This window comes from Lepidochelys kempii, chromosome 6, assembly GCF_965140285.1.
Source record: "Lepidochelys kempii isolate rLepKem1 chromosome 6, rLepKem1.hap1, whole genome shotgun sequence".
Taxonomy (NCBI): domain Eukaryota; kingdom Metazoa; phylum Chordata; order Testudines; family Cheloniidae; genus Lepidochelys; species Lepidochelys kempii.
The window spans coordinates 70018801-70037497 of record NC_136385.1 but is presented as its reverse complement, the minus strand read 5'-3'; the positions used below and the strand labels follow the sequence as shown (position 1 = coordinate 70037497).

At 38.3% G+C, this 18697-nt stretch overlaps 1 protein-coding gene across 7 annotated transcripts in view; it reads right to left on the bottom strand.

Annotated features, from left to right (window-relative positions):
* The window catches only part of TTBK2 (tau tubulin kinase 2), a 210336-nt gene that overhangs the window by 26816 nt on the left and 164823 nt on the right, over positions 1-18697 (bottom strand). For 6 of the 7 annotated variants that reach the window (XM_073348603.2, XM_078853330.1, XM_078853327.1 and 3 more), the window contains 2 exons: positions 17355-17952; positions 2088-2336 (listed from right to left, as the gene is read on the bottom strand). In XM_073348603.2, coding sequence (XP_073204704.1) covers positions 2088-2336; positions 17355-17952 — 847 coding nt within the window. The remainder of the gene's footprint in view (positions 1-2087; positions 2337-17354; positions 17953-18697) is intronic. The other variant, XM_073348604.2, reaches the window with a different exon arrangement.

The window sequence follows — 18697 nt, the reverse complement described above, 5'->3', positions numbered from 1 at the left end:
TTATTCTGCAGCACACCGGACCTAAACTTTACAGCATGGTTCCATGATTTCTGCAATTCATCAGTTATAAATCCTACAGCATAATGTAAATTACACAGCAGGAAATGTATGGAAATACATTTAACACCAAATAGTTATATAAAATTCTTTTTATATTTGTTTTTAATATTTAATTGAAGGAAAACCTCTCATGTTTAATGAGTTTCTATGTTTTTCATGCTGCTGCAGAACTTCAAGCTTGCCACAGAATCTAACTCCACTGCATCATAGAAATCAGAAGACATTACATAAGAATTTAGGTCCAGTAAGCCATGAAGTAAATGGTACGCTGCTCATTGGAAAAAAAATAGGGCACCGTGTATATGTAGTACCCACTGCAGCTGAATAAAGCTAAACTCTCAACTAAATCAGGAATTTCAAACATTCCTGTTGGAAAAGGAATATACAGAACCACCTACTGGATACTCTGGTAGCCAGTGAAGATCCCTGAGAGTCAGCCTGTCCAATTTGCAAACTGTACTTGCAATATTTTATATCTGTGATGGAAAAAACTGAAGCTAAACTGTGCACACACATTTAAGAAAATTAGGCCAATCTGCATCCTGGGATACAAAGTAACTCTAAGTAACATTATAGCATTAAAGCATAATTTTTAATGAGTTTATTTCTCTAACATTTTCATATCCTAGTAAATACAGTTCAACTAACATGAAGAACTGGATATTCTGGCATCCCATGAGTTTCACAATACCAGGTATCTGGTACCTGGCACTTTCTAACTGACAGCACATTTACCCATTTCCAAGCACCTGGGGTCCAGATGGGAAGAGGGGCTAGCATTCTATATGGAGATGAAAAAAAGCTTGGTGCTGGAGAGAAAACACTGATTATTGGATTAGCTGATAAAATTCTGACATAATTATACCTACAGCACTGTTTGTCTTGTTATCACCAGCCATCGATCCTATTAAACTACTGAGAGAAGCTAGCCATTAAAACAAATCAATATATTTGTGCATGCTTTATAGAAAAAAATAAACATTAGATATATGATATTTATAATAATACATATGCATATGCAGAAAACAGAAGACAATGTGGAATTATTTTTAGTCTAGATTAAACATTTATGGTGTAATGGTGAATGATGAGATGTTTGGATCTATGTGTAATCAATGTTATGTCACACTGCTTTAATAGTGATTGCAAGCTGAAGCTGCTCAGCAAATCTCAAATACCATCTTTGTAACCACAACATAAATTATGAGACACAAAGTATAATCTGAATGCTAATCTTTTTCTTACTGGAAAGAAGCTCCAAAAATTGGACATAGCACAGAACAAGGACACAAATTGCCCTATTAACTTTGCCATTAGCAAGTCTTATTGATTGTTCCCAACATTATTTTATCCATTGGAAGCAATAGAACGTTTTTAGATTATTAAGTGTTACAGATACCCAAAGAAAGCACACTGGTGGTTCCTGATCCTATTTTTCTCCACTGAAAGCCTTCCAGGAGGGCCAAATTATATATTCCTCCCCCACAATTCATCAGATGTTCCCAAATGACCCCATCTTCACAAATGGAGAGTTCCTGATTTTATTTTTTAAACCAAGAATCCACTTCTTGATTTATGCGCCCATCTTTTCCCACTGAAAATCCCTTGGAGGAACCTGAATCTATCCTCACCAGTAACAGCAGATCTACAGGAGCCCCTGATCATGACTTCCCAAACAACAGATCCCTAAGTGATCTTGCCTATATCCTCTCCAGAAGAAATAACCACTAGGTGTTTCTAACTATCCTGTCCTCTGAAAGACTAGCAAGTATTTCTCACTCTATTTTTACCTCTTTAGGTGGTAATAACTTATCTTTCTCAGGAAATGTTTCTGACTCTGTTCTTTGATGAAGTACACTGAGTGCTCCTTTAATAGATCTTCTCAATATGCTTTCACAAGAGGTATTTTATAGCAGCACGATTAGCACCTCCATATTACTGTACTTTGCAAAGCAGCTATGAACCTTACAACTTAGCAAATGACTGATACAGTGCAGTTGCTTTTATGAAGACGAAGACTTATTCACCTGTTGGAGTTGTGCTTTTGAGATGCGAATGACAGGGGGAAACTTGTTGCCACTGGGAATGACAGGAAGCTGCCTACGGCCAGTTGAGCGGGAAGAGGAGGAATGGCTCTCTGCTGATTGACTCCTGGGTAACCCAGCCTCTTTCTTAGGGTCCAAGTGGGAGGACAGATGGGCAATAGGGCTCAGGGTGCGGAGGATGGGACTTGAAATTCTTGGAGTGGAGAAATGCAGCATGTGAGATGAGTTGAGCTGTGAGAACAACATGGTGGGGAAAAAAGTAAGTTTTTCACATATATTTTTTTTAACAATTTATTTTTGACCTACTGCCTGTGTAGCTTTCTTACAGTGACAGAATCACATCTCTCTCTCTCAGGCTAAAAGCTGATAATTTAAGAGAGATATAAATTCAGAAGCCTCCACATTTATCATCCATTAAAAAAATTAATATCACAATAAGAAATGAGCATCCTTTTTCTCTTTGGCTATCTAGTCCCCTAACTTTACTCATCTATTCAGCAAGCATACGTATAGGATAGGTATAACACTAAGCAAAGAAACTGTTGCAAAGATAATGACTGCATGAAATTGTTGATCACCGCACTTGTCTTTTCTACTGTTTAACACAGCAACATTGTTTTCTGACCGGACTATTTTTGCAGATCCATATACAGCATGCTTTACAACTGTGGTGGAACTAAAGCACAATGGGACTGCTGAAGTACCTAATTCATAAGGATAAGCACTGAGGCTAAAAGCAGCGACTTCTGGGAAATTTCCAAATTATGGGATGAAATTGGAGGAACAAACTGAAATGGTGAAGCTATAACAATTGTGGATTCCTGTATTGTCTGGATCAGGACTGAGCTAAAGATTTCATCCCAAATGTTGCAACCAACAGGAAAAAAACAAACCTTGGAAAGAGCTTGGATGGCTGTAGTGTGTAGAATAGGCAACATACAGGAACTGCAAGAACAAAGCCTCTCAGCTTTTGGAACACCTTTTCATTTAGGGTAGACAAAGCTCCAATAAAACCTATAGCCCTTGAATGCACAACTCTGAAGCCAACTAAAATCTTTGCAAGTCCTAATAAGCATTGAAGCAATACTGTTGAATATCTATTGCTAAAAATCATCAGATGAGATAATTATTTATCTCCTTTTTTGCAATTACTTTTAGACAAAATCAGAAAAGGGGAGAGATATGGAAAAATTTCCTTTAAAGTTTCTTGGATTTGATTTCTTCTGTTACTGCTGCTCTTTTAATTTTCGTTGGTATTTGGGAATCCCATTTGTCTTCCTATTATGATTGGATATTGATAATACTGTGGATGTATTGCACAGTTTCCAAGGAGAAGGTGTTAACAGCAGCATCACTTCTAGAGCTTCAGTACCCATAAAGTAGAATCATAGAATATCAGGGTTGGAAGGGACCTCAGGAGGTCATCTAGTCCAATCTCCTGCTCAAAGCAGGACCAATCCCCAATTAAATCACAGTTATCATTCACTTAAAAAAAAAACTATGCCCAATGTGTCATAAAAGCAGCATGTGAAGAAGGAAGATACATTAAAATTAAAAGAGGAGGAACTCTAAAATAAGGGAAAGAACATTTCAAAGCCCTACTTCCTGTACCCCTTGCATTTCAAAGGCTACTACTTATGATCATTTTAGTGACATTTCTAAATAATAACAAACCAACAGAAGCATGCAGACAAATCAGTTTTATAATTGTTCATATATATATTGAAAGTGGATTGCTAAACAAGTGTGACAAGAACAAACATCTGATTGATTAATTTAATCTAAAAGATGAAAGTGATATTAGCTGATACAGATTAGCCTCTTTCAATACGAATGAAAAAGTTGTACTGTTGAGAGATCTACTTGACAAATACTACATTTTGAAGACAGCTTTGTTCAGATACCATATAAAGTCTCACTGCATTTGGATACAAGTAGCAGAAATAAGAAAGAACAAGAAAATTAGTTCCCTCATCTGTAATTTTTATTTCTTATATTGGAAGGCACCAAGAGCTCTAGACATTACTCATGGGCTAGACCTGTTCATTCCACTCCAATAGAGTCATCTTAGACTGTTTTCTTTCCTCCTTTGAGCTCAGATTTCATGTATTGGGCTGCTATAGCCCTGCATTCTGACCCAGGGAGATTAATTCTAATGCTGAAACTATATAAACTAGGCAGAAAACATTAACATCACTGTAGATGGCACAATTAGTAGAATTAACGGAACTACATCTACAAACTCAATTTTATCAATAACCTTTTAATGTAAAAGGAGGGTTTGCCCAGATCAGTGCTTCCCTTCCATTATGAGAAATAAAAATGACAGGTTAAGTAAATTAATTTTCTCTTTCTCATACATGAGCTACACTCCAGGCCAATGGATCTTATGGTAAGTAGCAAGCAGTAAAAGACAATTCCTAAAAAGGGAAGACACATTAAATACAAGTCAATGTAAATCCCTACAGGTAAAACAAAAATAAATAATGTATTTTATTCATTTACTTTTTGTAATATTAACTTTATTATTTGCTTCTTTAGTTTAGGTTGAGGTAAGCCAAAAGAGCAAGGGCTGCATAAGTTGAGGAGAGAATGTGAGTTTGATAGAACTTGGGGAAATAACCAAAAATCTTAAGTGGCCACACTGTAAATCCTTTCATCCCAAGAATCTGAGGGTATGTCTACACTGCAATTAAAAACCTGTGGCTGGCCCATGCCAACTGACTCAGCTCAGACGAAGGGGCTGTTTAACATTTGGGACTGGACTGAAGCCCTGGCTCTAAGACCCTACCAGCTGCAGCCCAAACCTGATCGTCTACACCGCAATTAAACAGCCCCGCAGCCCGACCCGGCAACCCTGAGTCACCTGGCAGGGTGTCTGATTACAGTGTAGACATACCCTGAGGCACCCTTAACAGAATAAACTTTGATGCTCCCAGGAGGGGACTTACTGGATGCTTTGCACACTTAATCTGATTTTTGAGAGCTAACATAATGGGGACCTTGAAGAATTTTTCAATACTCCCATGAAGATAAAATAAGGCATCTAACTTTCTCCACTCTTTGGTCAAGGGCTGAGAGATTTTAAAACCCATTTCACATCCAAAAAATGTTTGTCTAATAACAGTTGGGAAAGAAATAGACTGATCCAACTTTCTTACTGTTATCCAAGGTAGTTGTATCTCAAAAGGAGACAGACAAATACGGTGAGGCGTCCACTTAACAAGTAAAAAGATAGTAAGGGGGCTGGCAGTGGTTGGAGCAGTGGTCAGGCCTTGTGGTTAGAGCAACAGTTGGTAGCCAGGAATAGGAGCTCAGGATCAGAGCTGGAGTAACAGACCAGATGCCACAGCCAAAGTTCAGAGCTGAAGTCAGAAATCAGAGCTGAAGGTCAGAGCCGGGTTATCTGGAGTAAGGCAAGGTTGGGGTCAAGGTAGGAGCAGGGCTTAATCTGAGGCAGGAACAGGGCTGGGACAAGGATGAAACAAAGCAGGAACACGACTTGGAACAAGCAGAGTAGGGGTTATCACAGCCGTGCATGAATGCTTTCAGCAGTTGCTGAACTACTGCTCCTTTGGGATTAAAGAGATGGTCTGATGACTTCCAACCAGTCAGGCAGTATAGCCAATCAGGCGTCCTACTGCAGGCCAGCTGTATGCCTCAAATTTTGCCATAAGTGCAATACTAACTCAATATGAGGGGCCCCGCAACCAACTCCACCCTGTGCCTATTAGTCTTGGAAGCTAATCCCAGCAGAAAAAAATTACGTTTAGAACAAGGAGCTACGGGCTATCGAGGTGGATTTTGAGGAGTGGGGCTACCTCCTAGAAGGATCCTAGTTCCTGGTTCAAGTCCTAATGGATGACAAGAACCTGGAGTACATACAGACTGCAAGATGCCTTAACCAATGCCAGATCTGCTGCTCTTTCTTCCTCACTGACTTCGACTTTGTTGTAACTTATCAACATGGGACAAGAAACAGCAAGGCAGATACCCTATCTCACAAAGATGAATATTCTGTTACTATGCTCAAGATGTCCAACTATGTCAATGGGACAACTGACAGCTGTCTGATGTCCTCCATCCACTTCTACTCCCCAATGACTCATATGCAACCCAGATCTGCCAGATCCTGAACTATGAGGGTACCCAAAATGATTGAGTTCCAACTACAGAATGGTCTCTTCTGTCGTAAGGGTTGTGTTTATGTTCCAGAGGGACCATCTAGGCTTCAGGTATTGAAATTATACCACAATTTTCCACTTGAGGGCCACTGTGGCCAATTCAAGACCTGGAATCTGGTTTCAAGGAGCTTCTCATTAACTCAGAGCTCAAAAACCTTTAAGGTGGTTTGAAAACTCTGCTGCTTCTACTGTTATTTGTTAGTTCAGGACCAACATGAAGGGATGGAGGAATATCCTCCACCAAAGTGAAGTATGAAATGGGAGACTACCAAGAGTGGTATAAATACTGGTGTGTGAAAACGTGTAACAGGATTTCTGTAGTGACTTTATAGCTATGTCACTTTTGGCAACTCATTGTGTCAACCTTTTCATTGCAGAATTATATTTAGATTGTACACTACTATGAGCTACTAAACCACACTCTACTGCTTTGACTTGTGAAGAACTGCCAGTGGGACCAATGAGGTGGCAACCTAGGTTTGGATATCCTGGCACACAAACTGAGGAGCTTGAGAGAAGAAAAAAAAATTAGGCACACTTTTTCCTACACCTTCCACATATTTGGATGCTCTGCTGTCTGAGGTAGGCCAGCGGTACATGTAGACCACTTTGCTGCGTGCCTAAGGAATGCCAGTGGCAGACAGGGCTAAATCACAATGACATACTCTGAGCCAGAAGAAATGCAGGCCTACTGACATTAGCAAGTTGGTGATATAGGCCACTTTGAGTTGCTGAAGGAAATCAGTGAAAAGTGTAGTATAATGGCAGGCTGAGCTAGGGGACACACTCACACACAGAGGGAGCTGATCTGCTGGCATAGGCTAGACACCTCTGCTGCACTGCTGAGAGAAGTCAGTGGAAGGTGTAGTAAAATGCAGGGCAAGGCTCCACTGCATTACTTATACTCTGAGGGAGTTGGAAACCATGTATATTCAAATATACAGGATCCTCAGGCTGCCTTAAAATGAAAGATAACAAGTTGCAACTACTGATATGTGACTCGTCTGACATTCCCAATGGTTTGTGATAGAAAATTATCATACTAAAGCTTTCTTCTGTGAAGAGCAGCAAGCCTGAAGCTGTTCTGTCTGAGGGAGGCAGAGTAAACGTGGGTCAGAAAGTGGTATTGCAGCAATCCAACAGCATTACTTGGAATTCAAAGGAGGAAGGAAGGAAACAAAACTCAGACTGCCTCCATGCTAGAAAGAGCAGGTCTAGATCATGATATCCAGACCAGTGGAAGCCTATGTATAAGAAACAATTTCATGGGTTATCAGCCAGATTAGCTAAAAATTGGCCGACAGTCCTGACAACTGATACTGAACATATTTAATTTCAAAATCTGTGAGACTGACCAAATACTGAAACATACAAAATGTCATTTTAGAGATTCACTTTTTTAACTACATGATGAAGTGTATATAAGTCCTATAAGCAGAAAAGTGAATCTGTAAAAATTATAGTTTCAGTACACTCTCTCAATGATTTCCAAGTCAAATTTGCTCAATTTACAGGTCAGGTCAGTAAGCACATCATTTGATTGTCAGCATCACAAGAACACCCTGAGATCTAAAAATAAAGTGTTCTTTTCCCTCTCAGTTATCTCCAGGATCAATAATACCGTATTTGAAGTCAATGTGATTGTAAGGTTGTAACAGAGAAAAAAATTGGCTCTGGAATCAGAATGCAATTGACTGTTTTGTTGATGATTGAGGCAGAATAGAACCTAGTTCATTTTCTCTTAGCTGCATGGCTTCTGAAGTAGTAATAGGAATAAATAATTTTTTTTCAGTAAATCCAACAGATGTGACTTGAACACACAGGAAGACCAGTTGAGTAAGAAAGTGGCATTTTTACATAGTTACTTTCCTGATTATACAATTACACTATAACCACTATTGTAACAAACTCATAGTGAGTTATTACATTTATAAAACATGTCAACAATAAACAGAAAAAACGCCATGCAGTTTAAAAAAAATATTCTGGACTGACTTGTAACCAAACGTTCCATGGGTAAGCATGTTCTTCACTGATTAATAAAAAGATGCTCTGATAAGAAAAGGTAAAATTGTATAGCCTGTTTAAATTTTATACTAATACAGTAACAATACCAGAACAGGTAAACAGACTGTGAGGCGATACAAGCATTGTTTTGGCTGAACAGGAGTTTTTGTTGTAACTTATTAACAGGTGCTTTCTCTCTCTCTGTAGATCTAAAAAATAGATACAATATTTATAAAATAATAAATCTGACCAACACCTGATTATAATTGACCAACACCCATTACAACTTCACATATGGGACTTTGTCCTCATTATATTTAAAAATACTTGATTACAAAAAAAAAATGAAAAGCACTTCAAGAAATAAGCTTATATAGTATGACTCCTCTGGTGTGGGTGGCTGAATACACTTGGACCTTGGTCTCATGCCCTTACTGCCCAAAGGTGTGCAATTATCCTGGCAGTTTTCTTTGTCCCCACATCTTGTGATGTGTTACTACTAATCAGCTCTGGGTTTTTTTTCCATGTGTGTGCATTTCCCACTTCTCTTTCTTATATAAAGGTTTCTCCTTCCACTTACCTACTCTGCCAATTTTCTATATACACATACTCTCTCTCTCTCTCATCTTCCCTCCCACAATCATAGCTGTTTCATCACCCTCAATCAATCAGTTCTTCACAAGAGACAGGGACCAAACTCAGAAGCCTGAGGATGTTCAATGAGAAGGGGATTTTCAATGACCAGAAAAAAAAAAAAGCAATGCTATGGAAATAATGAGCCAGAAATCTGGAGCACAAGTGCAGAAAACACATACCTGCTGTCAATTCTGACACTTCCTACAATTTTCCACAGGATTATTACTGTTATTATTTGAAAAGCAACACAAAAAGGCTACATAATTTTTTCCAAATAATTTCTGATCTTTCAACTTTGCTACATGGTCTCTACTATGAAACAGATATGGGGACAGACAGAATGATTTCTTTATTCCCCAAAGCATCTCGTGTTGAAATGTTCTCAGAGCAGTGTTCAGAATCATCTGGAGGAAGGAGGAAACTGAGTTGTTTCAGAACTTGTATTAAATAACCAAGACCCAACGTTTTCCCCCCTACAGCACTATTTCATATTTCTAGATCCGTTTTACCCCGTTTTTACTGACACTTTATTTGGTTCAGTAGTATTATACTGAAATTGTATTCTTGGAGGCAAATTTTGTTCATAGCCAGAGGTGCAATATAAAACTGAAATCAGCATCAACAAGAGCAAAATTTGCCCCTTTTCCTGTTTGTATTTTTTCACATGGGCACACTATCTAAATTAAATTAAAAAACAACTAAATATCAGTATGTTTAATTTAAGGCTTCTATGATTACACAAACAATTCTGATACCAACCTTATCACTCATTTTATCCACACACAAAACTTCTAAATCACCAGCATTCATATGACCTTTGCTCTACCCCTGGATTTGCTTTACTAGTTTACGGCCTGATTTAACATCCATTGAAGTTAATGCTAGTCTTTTCTTTGACTTTATTGGGAATTTGACAGGTCCCTTATGTACATTTTAAACATCATACAGTTGGATAAGTGAATACTGGTGCGTACTATTTGTTTTGGAGTATCAAGTTGTGACATAAATAGCTCCCATTTTAATGTACTAGACATAGTTTTTTCATCTGGCATAACAGTGATGTTTACTGTATGTTCAGACAGCAGATGTTGTCTCTAATGATATTAGTCTAATTACAGGTACATTAAATTATTTTGCTTAGTAAAGAAAGAATGCTATCTGGATGTGCTTACATACTACAGCGACAGAGAAACCTAAAATGATATATCTGGTATTCATATGTTCTTGAGTTGCTAAAGTATTTTTGATTTTGTGAGTTGCTTATGGTTGTATGAATAAGATATGGTATTAAAGTTTAGAGGTACAATTCTTAGGGAAGTTATGAGATAAACAGATAAAGGTTAATTTCTACTTTTTAGTCATTCTGAATATTTTGTTACAGAGGCAGAATCCAAGTTTTTTGACTTGCAGTGATTAATAATTTGTCTCTTTAATAGTCTGTGGGAACACAGTAGGTATTAAGATTTTTATCACTTTTTAAACTTTAGCTTGCTATTTCCATATTTTTTAATGTTTTGAGCTTTCTTAAGGATGTGTTTAATTGTATGCCTCGTCTTGAATTGCACACTGCAACCTTAACTATAATAACGTTTTTGTTATTTAATTTCTTATTTTTGTAAAGTATTTTACAATGTTTTTGAATGTTATCAAAAGCTGGGATAGAGACTAAGTGATAGACACTATATGACCTACAGACAACCATTGATACTATGTATCCTAAGCACCTTCCATACACTATTCAACTATTTTAATCTTCAGGCTCTGCAGAATCCAAACTATAGTCACCTATATATCGTTTTCATCTAGACTTTTAAAGGCCAAAAGATGTGTAATCTAAATCTGGATATGACAATCTCATTTGTCAACAAATATACAATAGTATCTCTGATGTAGAAACACAAATAACTTAAAAAAGTAAAATTTTTAATGATGAAATCTGTGAAAAGAAATCACAGCATACATTACAGTGCATTATAAAGTACATTAGAATGAGTTTCCAAACGTTTTCAGCCAACCAGCATTCACGTATCATGGGGTTCTTTTTTTCCATTGTGAAAGTCATTTTTTTCTACTCTTTGCCATTAACCCAATTCTGATGCTACACTTCTGAAAACACACAATTCAGATCACTATCACCTTGACTTAAAAAGTTAGAAGGAGGGTTACAATAAGTTTTATACATGGAACACTGGTTGCAACCTTAACTATGAAAGTGCTGCTCACTACTTCTTAATTATGCAGAGATGTCCTTATTTTCCCTGTCTTTACTGTTTCCTCGCCCTCTATAGTTATCTTCCTGTGTTGTGGCTGTGATACCGCAACATTCCTTTGTTTCCCTAACTATGGAGCAGAACAATCCTCAACTACAATCACAACACAGGATGTATGAAAGAGAAACTGTCCCAAGGAAGAGATTCATATGAAGCCACTATGAATGAAAGTCATTCCTCCACTCTTCTGTTTTAGGATAGCATTTTACAATACATATGGGATACATTTTCTGTTTATTCCCAGATATCACTGTATGTGGATGAGATGCACTCATTCAGTGAATCTTGTTAAGGAGGAATGTAACAGTGGAGACTGATGATACTGACTAAAGCCATTTTATTTTGGGAATGGGTTCTTTAAAGACACAGTGAGCCTACCCTTTAGAGTCCCAGAGTTACAGTTACTATATAAATGTGCCCTGAGACAACATATTTATCATATTCCACCTAGAAATAGAAACGGCATACAACAGGGCCTGTGGACACTAATATTGACAACTACAGAACATGCCTAAGGTTTGCTGAATAGCACAGCACAAGAAGGATTCAATAAACCTACTTGTACTTCAAAAAAAACCAAACAATCTCGTATGAAAGTAAGTTTGTTGATTTATATCAAAATATTATAGTCTATTGGCCTAAAAATGACAGTTTAGAGATGACCTGAAAGTGCTCTTTTTAAAATTAAAGTAAGGTCAGTTATCAGGACAGATTTCACTGCCTATTCTAACCAATGATTAAGCCAATAAAAACTGCAATCTTTATGGATAAATGCAGTAAGACGCATTCTCCTAAGGGGTCAAACCATGGTTTCATGAGTTATGTAGGCATAAGAGCCAAATCCAAAGAATGTGAAGAGTCACAAATAGGTGAGAAGACATGCAACCATCCTTATTAAAACCTTTTTACACTAGAGTGTGCAAGACTTAGGATTCTTGTACTAAAGAAACATACCCAGATATGGCTGCCAGATGGAGTTTAACAGCACTCAAAGACAGATTAGACTATTTGAGTGATGAGAAATAGTTTAAAAGTAAGAGAACTGTAGAAATTTACTGTAATATAATAATAAACCAGAACCCTTATTAGAGACCAACAAGAAAAACCTCTTATTTTAAGGCAGAGTTCTTTTTCATTAAAGGTTTATTCTCCAGATGAATTTGCTGAATTTCTTATAGGCAACATAAGTCAGAATTCAAAAAGAGGTCACAATCCAAGCCAGCAGAAAGTTTCTCCTTCTCCTCTCCCTCCTTTTGTTCTGGTTGTTGTGTGCCTTGATAATACCTTCTGTCCCAGAAGTAGCTGCATTTCAGTGGTGCAGTTATTTATGTATTGTATAAAAGGTGCTATATAAAAGTAAAATTCTCTGTCTCTCACATTAAATTCAGTTACTTTCTTCCAGTTAATTGTTTTCTTATTCTCCTTACATTTACATGTCTGTCATCATCGCTCTATTCTGTCTCTTATTACCATTTTTATTTCATTTTATATCTCTGTCACTATGTGCCCATTTTTCTGTCTCCTGTTCTTCATCCAAACTTCTCCCTTGTTAGTTTATTCCTCGCTGTCTTTTCCACCAGATGTGTGATTAGTTTTAATACTTCAGCTGAAGGTGGCTAGAAATTCATCTGATTCTGCTTTCCCTATTATTTCTGACAGTAAGTAAGTTATAAAGCCCTCCAGCTACAGTGCCAGGATTAGCATTTCAGACCTCTAGGAGACATCTGATGAGATGAGTAATGTATAATGATAAGTGCACATTTTTGGTGGGCTGTCAAAATATCAGATTTGACTATTTTGCAGAAAGTTGGGCCCAAAGTAAGGAGGGATGGCACAGTTGTGTGGGATGAAGAAGTGAAATTACAGCATCATGAATTTTATACCTTTAACGATGAATTCTCTTCCTTTTTTTGCTTTAAATTGGATTCTTAATATTACTTAAGATGAGATTAATTCAACCACAAAAAAAGTTTATGCATTAAAAATTTATCCAAAATGCTTATCAATGGTCCCATTCACATCAGTGGCAAAGAACTGGGGCCCTAGTCACACATTTGATCCATCCTAGTCAAATTCTAATCTCTCTCAGCACTGCACAGAAGTTACTGTCTCCAGTTCTCCTCAGTTTACCTTCTTCCTTTAGATAATATCTAGGCTAGGGTGTCTCATACTTTTTCCTAACTTGGATCAAATCTTAACAAAAAGATATTTTAGTGGACATGTCATCTACCATTTGCACTATATGTATGTATGTCAACTGAAGCAAATGCTTACATGGAACAGTTATATTAGGGAAGAGTGTATGCATTTCTCATTGTTTTGAATGGGATAAGTGTTTTGCCCTTTTGGAAAAATGTTAATCAAACCATTTACTTTTCATCTCGTCATCTCCTTCTCCCTATCTATTCCTCCCTCTTCCCCATAATATTTCTCAACCCCTTTATTTCCCTCTCTCCTTGGTCCCCGGGCATACTATCCAATAGAGTGGTTTTCTGCTCCTGGACAGTTTATCAATGACTTCAGGCTCTGAAGACTAGTTCTATTTCTGTCTCCCTAGGTATGTGTGTGACCCCCATGATTATCAATCAGTGTTTCCTCCCCCTCTCTTAAGTAGCTATGAACCCTACTGGAGGTAAACTCTTTTTGCTTGTTTCCAACTGCTTTAACAGGAATCCAGGTCTCCTTTGAAATAAAAAGCCTACCAGCTGTAAAAGCAGCTAGAAATAAGGAGGAGAAGCCAGCACCATGTTACCTACCAGGTATTTGTGGAGCAGCCTCACTTTGACCCTGATTCAAAGGCCACTGAAATAGAAGGAAGCAATCACTTTCTTCAGTAGTCTTTGGATCAGACCCTTTGAAAGGCACTGTTTGATAATCCTTTTCAAATTTACATTAAGTTTCCCAAATCACCTCCACTCATACAGTAACTCCTCATTTAATGTGGTAGTTATGTTCCTGAAAAATGCAACTTTAAGCGAAATGATGTTAAGCGAATCCAGTTTCCACACAAGAACTAATGTAAATGGGGGGGTTAGGTTCCAGGGAAATTTTTTTTTTTGCCAGACAAAAGACTATATATATATATATATACACACACACACACATATACACACACAATATAAGCTTTAAACAAACAATTTAATACTGTACACAGCGATGATGACTGTGAAGCTTGGTTGAGGTGGTGGAGTCAAAGGGTGGGATGCCTTACTGCTAAATGATGAACTAGCAATTGGCTGAGCCCTCAAGGGTTAACTCATTGTTGTTAATGTAGCCTCACACTCTACAAGGTAGCACAAATGGAGGGAGGGGAAACAGCATGACAGACAGAGACACACACCCTGTGTGTGAGAGAGAGAGATGCGCATTTCCCCTTTAAGTAGCTGACACCACTCTTAAGTACACTACCTTGTTAAGTTAATCAGCAAGCTGAGACCACAGCAGCTGCTGCCAGGAAGCTCCCTCAGTCCTGAGCCCTGTCGTGTGTCCCCCCTGCTCTATGGAGATGGGGTAAGCGGGGTGCAGGAGGAAGGGGGAGGGGGACACCCTGACATTAGGCCCCCCACCTCAGCAAGCAGGAGGCTCTGGAGAGCAGCTCCAAGGTAGAGGGCAGGAGCAGCACATGGCAGTGGGGAGAGGGACAGCTGAACTGCTGGCAACTGATAGCTTGCTGGGCGGCTGCTGCACATGGAACTTAGGGGAATGGGAAGCTGATAGGGGGCTGACAGTCCACCCTAGTTCCAAGCCCCCACCAGCTAGCTGCAACGGGATGCTCTTCCTGAAAGCAGTGGACAAAACAGGCGGCTGCCAAACATTATAATGGAGCACTGCACAACTTTAAACGAGCATGTTCCCTAACTGATCAGCAAGGTAACAACGAAACAACGTTAACCGGGACAACTTTAAGTGAGGAGTTATTGTACTTCCAGTTTAATTTCCATTTTCAATTTCATACTGTTTATTCATTGTCAAGCCAGACAAGTTTCCTCCACTCACCTTCTCTGAAATGTCTCCCATTCCTGATGCAGTTTAAATTTACCTGTACTTCTCTCTTTTTCCAGTTCAGGCCATAATCCTACCCCATTTACCATTTCAACAAAAGTTTCTTCGTCTACATAGTCCAATTCAAAAACCTAGATTATAGCTATCTCCATTTCCCAATGCACCTTCACTTTCCTCTCCAGAAATTCACATTGTTCACTACTATTTCAGTGAATGACAGCTCCATTAGAATCAAGTCAGTTTCAATCCCACCTATACTCAGAGTTTAAGTAAGCAAACCATTGCCCGTAACATAGTACATTTGTGTGAAGAACGTCCATGCAAAGTTGCAAACTGAGAACTGAAAATTAGCAATTTGCACCAACAATGTTACTATACATTGTCTACTATGGCTATAGTTAAAAAGCAACAGTTGAGCTGTAAATCAACGCTACATCTTTATGGGGTTCTCAACGAACTGTAAAACTGCAGTATTTTGTGTTGGCCACATTACTAACGTATGTTTCAAAATTCTTGTTCTCTTTAGCTTAGCAGCAGCTGCATATTTTAAGGTCTTTTCTGTACATTTAATCTTTCTGTAACTTACACAGTTTGCAAAGAATGGGTGCCTAAAAATAAATAACCATGTATAAATATTTCTACTGTCTTTAATATTTCACAAGAACATGGGGATATTTGCATATGTGTAGAAGAGATTAAGTAGAACTGTTTAATTGTGTCTCTGAATTTTCCTAAAGTAATAAAATTTCAGATTCCTGAATTAGTAAGTGATCAGGAGCATCAAGGGACATATATTTTTGCAGCCTCTCTTTTAGCAAAAAGAACTTTAACTTTTTAAAACTGTGGTGTAAAGTAAGAGAGAAGTGAAGCCAGGTTTATTAGGATTTATGAAACCAGAGTCCTTTTCTATCTGGGTTTTAACTTTGGAATTTATTTTGGAAAACAGAATACTGACAAGAAGTCTCTTCTGAGCAATATGCTGCACTTAACCATAATATAGAAAAAATAAGGAGTAGAGAGATTAAGACAAATACTTTCAAATATGGGTACTTAAGGTTAGGTACTTAAATAAATGTGGCCTGATATTCAGAGATACTGTATACCTACAGATGCCACTGGTTTAATTTAGGTGCCTAAATATGGATTTCAATGCCTAACTTTAGGCACCCAAGTTTGAGAATACTGACATATGTGTCCCAGATTGACACAGCAAGTGTAAGAGGCAAGAACTGAAATCACAAGTCTTGAGTCCCTATACCCTGGTTTAACCACTAAACCACACTGCCTCTCTAAGAAAGGAAGGAGAGAAATAAAGTCGGAGGGAGCATTATTTGGTGATGGAGACATCTGAAGGGGAAGGAAAACTATTGGGAACTGTGCAGATGAGGCATGTATGAGACAGAAAAGAGAAACATGCCAACAGGAGAAGGAGCAGAGGAATCTGTTGGGCAATCTGTCCAGCAGAAGAGAGGCAAATGACAAGCAATTACAGAACTATTTCAGAAGTGGGAAGTAGCAGTGGAGTTAGAGAAGCCGGCAAAGAACTATAACTGGTGCAAAATATATCAGGGGTTGCAGAAACATAAACATTACAGTGTCAGTGCACTAGAAGTCCCTATGATCAATAAACAGATTATAGCCAGTCAAACAGGGAAGCCAAGTTGTTTCAGGGGCAGAAAGCAGCAGAGGAAATTCAGAAGAAAGAAACTAATTACAGGACGCAGGGAGCAAGAAACTTTGTTTCTTTGGTACGATACTAGCTTCTGCCTTTTAGACTTTCTCTACAGGACATAACATACTATTGCATAGTATTTTACACATTTGTTATACTCTCTGTTTATTTACTCATAACAATATACATATGTGTGTATGTCGTTGGTTAAAAGGTTCTTTTTAATGTATATTTTTTAATTAAGCCCAGTTCTGAGGGTTGTTCACTGCTGAACCGAAAGCAAACCTCTTGCAGAATTTAGACACAAATTTAGCAGATCCTGGGAAATCCCTGGTGCAGAGTCAAGTCCCATATCCCATAACCTAAACATTCCAGAACCCTGTTTACACTTTAGCCACTGCCTTTTCATTTACTGCTTTATTCTCATATAGCACTGAAAAGAGAGTAAAGATATGATTATAACTATGAGTTTTCTTACCAGAGTAAGGGCTCCTTCTGCTTGGGCCTCCATTGGACTTGAAGGTGTGGCTGCAAGAAGCTGGCCAGCAACTCCAGCCATAAATTCTAATTTATCTGTAAATTGTTCAGAAGCAGCAGTAGCATGATCAACAGGTAGATCTAACCCCACACCTAAGGCTTCATTCTTGGCATGGACGTTGTTTTCTGCCCAAATACTCAGTCTCAGCTGTTTCTCTTGGGGGGATTCCTCTAGGACTTGTAGAACCTCAGGCTCCTCATCTGAGGGACTTCCAGTTGTTTTATGTACTAAAGCTCCATTGGTCCTGAAATCCTGCAAGTCCCGTTCCTTATCTACTATCACCCATTCCTTGGAATCAACCTCCTGCCGGCAGGAGCTTAAGTTGACAGCCACAAAGCCATTACTGACAATGCCATCAACTTGTTCTGGAGAACTGGCTGAAGCAAGCTTAGAAGCATCAGGGAGATATTCTTCATCATAATGCCAGACACGGTCAGTGCGGGCAGCCACAGCAGGAACAGATATTTTCTGAGGAAGAGGAGGAGCAGCAACAGCAGTTTCTTTCCCAGCATTTGAGTCTTTCTGCATCTTCTGCAAGCTTAGGAGAGAAAGAAGTTACATATGAATTAATTAAGAATGAACTACACAATCTGAATTGTGCCATAGAAGCCAAGTTAAATTCACTTGAGAGTCTACTGCAGTGTCTTACAAATCCAAGGATGAGCATAAGAAACATAATTTTCAAGCAGCAATTATGGAGATGCCTGCAACCAAATGTTTTGCATGTGAACACGTAACTCCTGTCAAATAAGGGCTCAACAGCAATTTACTGAAAATAAGGGGAAGGAGGCAGAAAGTTAATAAAAGTCAGAGGAACATTGGAACTAAAGAAAGGAAACCAACTCCTCACCTCAGCATGAATTAATGCCAAAACATTTCAGCCTGGATTCAGTACTTCCCTTTTGGTACGAATGAAAAAAGGAGATTAGGAGACCGAGGGTGACATGAGAATAACCATGTACCACATCAACTTGTTTTGTTTCATAACTTTGTTATTACTATATAATAAACCAGCCTAAATATACCCTTTCTATCTACCTGCAAGGATTTTCTAACTGCTGCACTTTTGCTTTGTGAGAAACATGAACATTCATCCCGTCTCTCTGCAGCATGGGATGTTCTCTTGTTTTGTAAGAGGTTTACTGAAGAACACTAATGAGTTTTTATTATTCAGGAATGTAAATCTCTGCCTTTGTTGTCCACTGTGAGTGAGGGGGTGTTAAGGAAATGATGAAACTTTAGTTCTATTACTGGTGTGAGATAGTTGCCTTTCTTTGTCCTTA